The sequence below is a fragment of the Octodon degus genome, unplaced genomic scaffold (genome assembly GCF_000260255.1).
Source record: "Octodon degus isolate 3935 unplaced genomic scaffold, OctDeg1.0 scaffold00137, whole genome shotgun sequence".
NCBI classification, from domain to species: Eukaryota; Metazoa; Chordata; class Mammalia; order Rodentia; family Octodontidae; genus Octodon; species Octodon degus.
Genome location: NW_004524713.1, coordinates 5,787,008 through 5,794,039, shown reverse-complemented (window position 1 = coordinate 5,794,039; position 7,032 = coordinate 5,787,008). Strand labels below are relative to the sequence as shown.

The window sequence follows — 7,032 nt, the reverse complement described above, 5'->3', positions numbered from 1 at the left end:
TTAAAAAAATTTAAAATGTGGTAGGCTTTGAAGCCAAGCAAGGGCCTGAGTTCAATCCCTGGTTTCACAAAAAAAAAAAAAAAAAAAGAAATTAGTTATGTGCTTAAATCTTAACTCCCATGTGGCGGTGTAGGAGGTGGGGCTTTGCAGGTGTTCAGTTCACCGGTTTTCACCCTTATGGGTAAATTAAGGGAGCAAATTAACTCTGTGGAGTAGCTTTGCCCTGAAGGTGAACTCTCCCATGAGCTTCTTGCCCTTCCACTATTCAACCATAAGAGAAAGAAGGACCGAGGCCCTGCCACATGCCCCCACTATCCTTTGGGACTTCCCAGTCTCAGAGCCAAAATAAGTCTCTGCCTCCTATCAGTTTCCCACCATCAGTATTCTTTCATAGCAATAAAAAATGACCTAAGACAAGGCTGTTTGTTTTTATTCAAAGGATCCTGAAGGATCGGAAGTTGACACAGTAGAGAAAAATGATTACACTGGCGTTATCTCTTTTCCTGACTTCAAGATTCCATCCAATCCTAAGTATGCACAAATAATTTGTTAATAAAGTGGTTTTGTTTTTGTTTTTGTTTTTTACAAAAAAGTATATCTGAAACTTCTGGTTATGAAGCAGATAGGTGGTCACAGGGAGCCACCCAGTGTTAACAAAGGGTGTCACAAGTATAGATGTGTAATACCTTTTTAAGTCTAGTAAGAAAGTGGGATCAGTTCCTGGCCAATAAATCAATAGAAAAAGAAACCAAATTTCAAATAGTAGATTTCAGTTAATTCTGTATGATGCCTATTTTGAGAGGCTGAGGAAGAACTGTGTTAGCCCAGGAATTTGGGATCAACTTGGGCAACATAGTTAAGACCCCTGTCTCTAAAAACAAAATACAAAACATCCCAGTACTGGGGCTGGTGAGATGGCTCAGTGGTCTAAAGCACCTACTTAGAACAAGCTTAGCAAAGCACAGGGACCGTGGTTCAATCCCCCAGCACCACATGCCAGCCAGCCCTGCCCCCTGGTGGGCTGAGCTGGCCACACACACACACACACACACACACATAAAGAAAGAAAAATTTAAAAAAATAATTAAAAAAAAAACATCCCAGTACTTGTCACCTATCCTTTTTACATATAAAAATAAAATTTGGGGAGAAACAAAAATAATGCTTGGGCTTCTTTTCTTTAAAATCATTAACTTCTATCTCTGAAGAAATCTAATTGACTGTCTAAAAGGCTGGTCCTACTCTGGGAGTTAGGAAATAAGGTGCTCTATAGTTTTTGCTTGTGTGAACTCCCAGAATGCATTGTCCAAGGGGGAAACTGTGTGAACTCCCAGAATGCACTGTCCAAGTGGGAAAGTGTGTGAACTCCCACAATGCACTGTCCAAGGGCGAAAGTGTGTCTTTAGAGCCATTGCTTCCATTGACCTCATGTGAAAGGATTTAAGAACATAGTTTTTGTTTGTTTGTTTGTTTTTTGTGGAACAAGGGATTGAACTCAGCACCTTGCACTTGACAGGCAAGTGCTTATTCTACTGAGCTATCTCCCTGGCCTTAAGAGCATATTTTAAAAGGATTCAATGTAACGTATATTTAATGACCACACACATATATATGTCTAAATCATAAGAGGAGAGAGAGATGCAAAATAAACTCAAGGAACCCACAGTCTGTGTCTTCATGGAGCTCAAAATATAACAGGATAAATAAGGGCATGACCCCTGTAAATGGCCACCATGTAATTCAAGGCACACTAATCCATGGTCGTTTTTCTTCTGATATACAGGAGAGAATTTTTAGTTAATTTGTTACACTAAAATTTTCTGACACCTTGGGTTGAAATTGGAGAATGTACATAGTTGGAGGAATTTAAAAATTGGGTACTTTTTAAAGAATTCCACCATGCTTTCTAGTACAGACCTGGACCAGCTGTTTCACTGCCATCACCTTCTCCAACTTCATCTTCAGCCTCTTGCCCCATGGCCAACTGCAGTTCGGCTGTGGGAGTCTGTCATGGCCAGTGCCTTCTGACCTCCGTGCCTGCGTGCCTGCTTGTCCTCTGCTCCTCCCAAGAGCTATGCTGCCTTGGCAACAAGGCGACTGTGAGACGCGCTCTCGTGTAGCCCCCCCACTTGCCTTTCCTCTCTGTCTCAGCATCTTATGTACCTGCTTCCTGACACATCTTTCAGTGTTCTAGTCATCCTGTCTTTGCCAGCCTTTTCATGGCGCCACTAAACCGTAAGCTTCTGGTGGGCCAGGGGCCTTGTCTCTATGGCTTGCTGTTATGTTCCTGCACTTCAACGCAGCAAGGTACCTAGTCAAAGCTTGTTGATTGATGGCGATGATTATGACCACTTAATGTTAACGTGACCACCATGGAGGGATTCCACTTCATGTATTCCACTACATGGTAACTATTAATATGAATAATTTCAAAATGAGAGTATCTTTAATCACCAAACACATTCGGGATGTGTAAGCCTGAAGGAAAACAGCACTGGATTAGAAGTAGAGGTAATTAACATATGAATAACATTAGTCATATAATATTAGCATTCATTGGCTACATAACCAATCTGCATGGTAAGTATTATTTTTCTCATTTCACAAGTGAGGTGAAGTGACTTGCCCAGGTCAAGCCTACGGATGAATGGAAAATGGATATTTGAACTCCCACGGAGCATTAACTCTACACAGAAGGACCATAGCCTTTTTATGTTGTCCAGTTCTTATTTCCAGTGTTCACTTTAGTGCTCACTTACTCTTTTTTTTTTTTTAATGTATTTGGTACAGGGTCTCACTATGCTGCTCAGACTCATAATGATCCTCCTGTTTTCAGCCTCCCCAGCACTGGGATTGCACGCGTGCACCACCATGCCGGGTCTTGGTGACAAGCTCGGTGGGTCTGGGGCAGGGCCTACATGGCCTGTGGACTGGGGATTGAACACAAGTCTTTGGGTTTTCGAGGCAGGCACTCAGACCACTGAGCTATCTTGCCAGCCCTCATTTACTATTTTTTGAATGAAGGCTGTTAAACAAATTGTCTCCTTTTAAAAAACATAGTATTTGTCTTCAATCAGAATTTCATTTATGTGAGGTATACATGTCATCATCCACATCATGTGTTTCTAGAAATATCATAACGGATTTTCTACTATGTTGTGGATATTAGTACTGTGTTATCACAATTAAACTGCAAGATTAAGTCGATTCTTAATTCATCAACAGTTCTTCAAATCAAAGCTAAATTGAGATTAAAATAACTGGAAAAAGCACACAGTATATGAAAAACCTAACAATTGAACAACTTGTATTATCCTAAACATGCTGAAGTATTTCTATTATTGCTTAACATCTGTCATATGTAACATATCTACTTGGGATATATCTTTTTAAAATAGAAATTTAGCTGGGTATGGCGGCACACATCTGCAATCCCAGTACTCAGGAGGCTGAGGCAGGAGGATTGCCATAAGCCTGAGGCTGATCTAGGCTACATAGTGAGTGTAAACCTGGCCTGAAATACACAGTGAGTCTCTATCTCAACCCATAATACATAAATACGTAGGAATTTATTATACTTCTGTGTAACTTAAATAATAGTGGATGGCACCTATAATTTTAAATATTTTGTTTTCACAGATATGGTGTGTGGACAATTAAAGCTAAATATAAAGAGGACTTTTCAACAAGTGGAACCACCTACTTTGAAATTAAAGAATATGGTAATTCCTGATAATTATTGCAAGTTTGCCTATTGAAAAAAATTTTTGCACTAGTTTCTTTCATGCAGGTGTCTACTGTGAAATCAGTCCCAGGGGAAGAGGAGGCAACCTGCTGGCACAGAAGTACCGGTTACGGGTGGGAGGTGTGGGCATTGGCCTGAATGCTTCAATTCTAGATGAAGCAGCACATGCTGACCTTGAGGCGGCAGCCAACCTCTGTGGACTTGTGTCCCTTGTCAGAGATCTGGATGACATCTAATCCCCTGAGAAGCTGGCTAGAATTAGAGATTTAGGGGAAACGATCAGAGATGAGGTGAATGAGTAGTAAGGATGATTAGGGGTGCAGCGATTCCCAGCAGATTTACAAACCAACAGCGATAAAACACAGGCAATTGAGTTTCCTTGTCCTGGGCCTGACCCTATTTTCCTTCCAGCTCCCAAATCCCTATGAATTATTATGAGTAATGACAATTTAGAATATTCTTCTTTTGAAATCAGTCATATTAACCCATAATTAGCATATGAAGAGTCTCTCCATCGCATGTAGTAGATTATAATGGTCTCGCGTGCCTCTTCAAATCTTTCTTTTTGCTTGCAGTCATTTTAATTCTCACGAGAAGGACATAATGATTGGGAGAAGACTAAAAACTCAACGCATTTTAACCAATAACAAGGAAAACAGTGAGAAAATTTTGTTAAAATGAAACTCAACCTTAAAGACAATAGCTCCCCGTGACACATACTATACCGGTCTCCTTTCCTGGGGCTTCCGCTGCTTTCTGTGCGTCGCAGTCTGTCCCCCTCATCCTGCAGCTGCCCCCGTCAATCATCCCCACACTCCCTCCTGGACCACTGCAAAGCCTCCTTGTTGGTGTGTCTGCTGCCAGGTCCTCTCTCTTGTGTTAGGCAGAATATATTTTTTCCATCCAATAAGTCATAACTTAATTAGTGAATGAAACAGTATAAATGTCAAACGAGGCTGCAGTGATCTTTTTGAAGCACCAAAAAGAGTCCTCCTTTCCAATGATTGCATTGTTAGTTCCATAATAGCATTTACAGTATCATCATTGTTGTTGTTCTTCAGCACTTGGCCTGCCTTTGCCCTCGACACATTGCTTGTGACAAAACCAACTCTGTGTCCTTAACTTCCACGCCTGTTTCACCAGCCTCTTCCTCTTCACTCTCCTCTTGTACAGTTGGAGTCTGTATCTTTGTGACTGTTTGAGACAGCTTCACCTTGAGCTTTGAATTTCTCAGCAGCTGCTCGCTGTGCTTGCTGAGATAAATCCTCAATCTTGGCTTTCCCCAAAAACTATGTAGTTATCTGAAGCTGGGCTCTTACAGACATCTGGTTTTGTGATGACAAAGAGGATATTTTTAGACTTCTGGATAGTGACTCTAGTAACTCCTGTAACCTGCCAAAGACCCAGTTTGGACATAGCCTTCCCGTGCCTTCTTTTCACTCTGACTCTGTTTAGCGTTACGGACCAGTTCTTCATTGATTTCAGCTGCTGCTGCCAGCTGGCCTTGTTGTGTGGTTGCTTGGGTGAAGCCTGCTCCTCGAGCTCTGGTACTGATTCATAACCATCAGACTCTGCTCCAGACCCTGTCTCAGCCTGGGGCTGTGGCAACGCCTGCCTATGGCGGGGACAGTTTCTGTGGTTTCCAGGGCATTTTGTGAGGAGAAAGTGGAACCAAGAAGATGGCAGAAAGAGAGCAAGTGAGAGCATGACCAGGCAGAATAATTTTGAAACACCAGTATCATCACGCTATTTTGGGTTTCAAATGTCTCCAACAGCTCTGACAATGAAAATCAAAATCTTTATGTTTGGGCTGGTCCCTGCCTGACTCCCCTTCAGCCACATTTTATAGCATTCTTCATCTCACTTGCCCATAGCACTCAAGGTTCTCTCGGCCTCCAATTCCTTTTGTTCCTTGCCCAGCTAGTCTCTCAAGTCTCAGGTCTCAGCATGAAAGCCACTTAGGCCACTGTCATTGAAATCACCTTCCTAGATAGGATCCACTGTACTTCTTTCTTCATGTCAGTGTTTGTCATTGTCGTTAGTGTTGTATAATCATTTACTTGTGCCTATCTTCAGTTTATGTCTAGCTTGCTCACTAGTGTGGCACTCTTGGTAGGCATGTGTCCGGTAGAAGGATGGAATGGTTCTCTGTGCCCCTCGTCCTGGACAGGGCATGCCGGTCCTGCTCTTCAGTCACACAGGAGCACAGCCCAGGAACAAAAGCACTTTGTGTTTTCACTATTTTAAAACCTATGAGCCATATGTGAAGCCAACTATCTCTCTCAGTGTGTCACTCTTTGTCTACAACATCATGCTCACCCAGTGAGCTAATTTTCGACAATGGTAGAATAGGTTATTAGCATCCCTAGCTCTTACACATGGTCTGAATTAGTGGTACCTTGGTTCACAACCTTAATTTGTTCTACAATTTTGGCAAAGATGGCCACGTTTCCTTTTGTGTGGAAAAGATAGCCTGGTGATATCTGTCACCTAATGCAAATTTTATAAACAAAAATAAAATTTTACCAAGTATTTCTGTTTACAAACTAAATTGTTTGCAAACAAAAACATTCCTGAAGTGAGGTGCCATTCTCTAAAGAAAAGATGATACCATTTTAACATAGCAAATTGTTTTTTCTTGGACCATCAAGTACCAAAGATAGAAAAAATACACAATTTTTTCTTGCCTAAGTTTTAATTCTGCTTTTAAGATTCCTCTTTTTAAAAATCAATGTCAAGATTTCATGCTTGGAGGTTGGGGAGATGGCTCAGTAGAATAAGTGCTTCCTTGGCAAGCGCAAGGGCCTGAGTTCAATCCCTGGTTCAAAAAAAGATTTCATGTTGACACTTGGATGGATTTTTGTCTACTAGACAGAAAAAAAGGAATATTAGATAAGTTAGAATTTTTCTTTCTTGTCTTCCATTTGATAAATTCTCATTGAACATCTACTATGCTTAAGACTTAGAATGAGAGAGTGAGACATACCAGAAAAAGTAGAGTATGATCTTTATTTGTTTTGTAAGGAGTCCAACTAGTGAACTAATCTATTGCCCATAGTAAATACCACAATAAAAGTATAAGCCAAATATTGCTAGCACATTGAGGCTGGATTGATTCTGACTGCTAGGACAGAAACTCCCCTCAGATGTGATGAGATGGAGAAGAAAGAGGAGGAGGAGAAAGATGAGGAGGAAGAGGAAGAGGAGGAGGATAAGGAGGAGGTGAAAGAGGAGGAGGAAGAGGAAGAGGAGGAAGAGGATAAGAAGGAGGTGAAAGAGGAGGAGGA

At 41.3% G+C, this 7,032-nt stretch overlaps 1 protein-coding gene and 1 pseudogene across 2 annotated transcripts in view; one reads left to right on the top strand and one right to left on the bottom strand.

The window, feature by feature from the left end:
* C5 (complement C5) overlaps positions 1-7,032 on the top strand; it is a 111,867-nt gene that overhangs the window by 16,868 nt on the left and 87,967 nt on the right. For both annotated transcript variants that reach the window (XM_023701599.1, XM_004641476.2), the window contains exons 5-6: positions 440-531; positions 3,640-3,722. In XM_023701599.1, the coding sequence (XP_023557367.1) occupies positions 440-531; positions 3,640-3,722 (175 nt within the window). The remainder of the gene's footprint in view (positions 1-439; positions 532-3,639; positions 3,723-7,032) is intronic.
* On the bottom strand, positions 4,657-5,452 carry LOC105743576 (annotated as a pseudogene).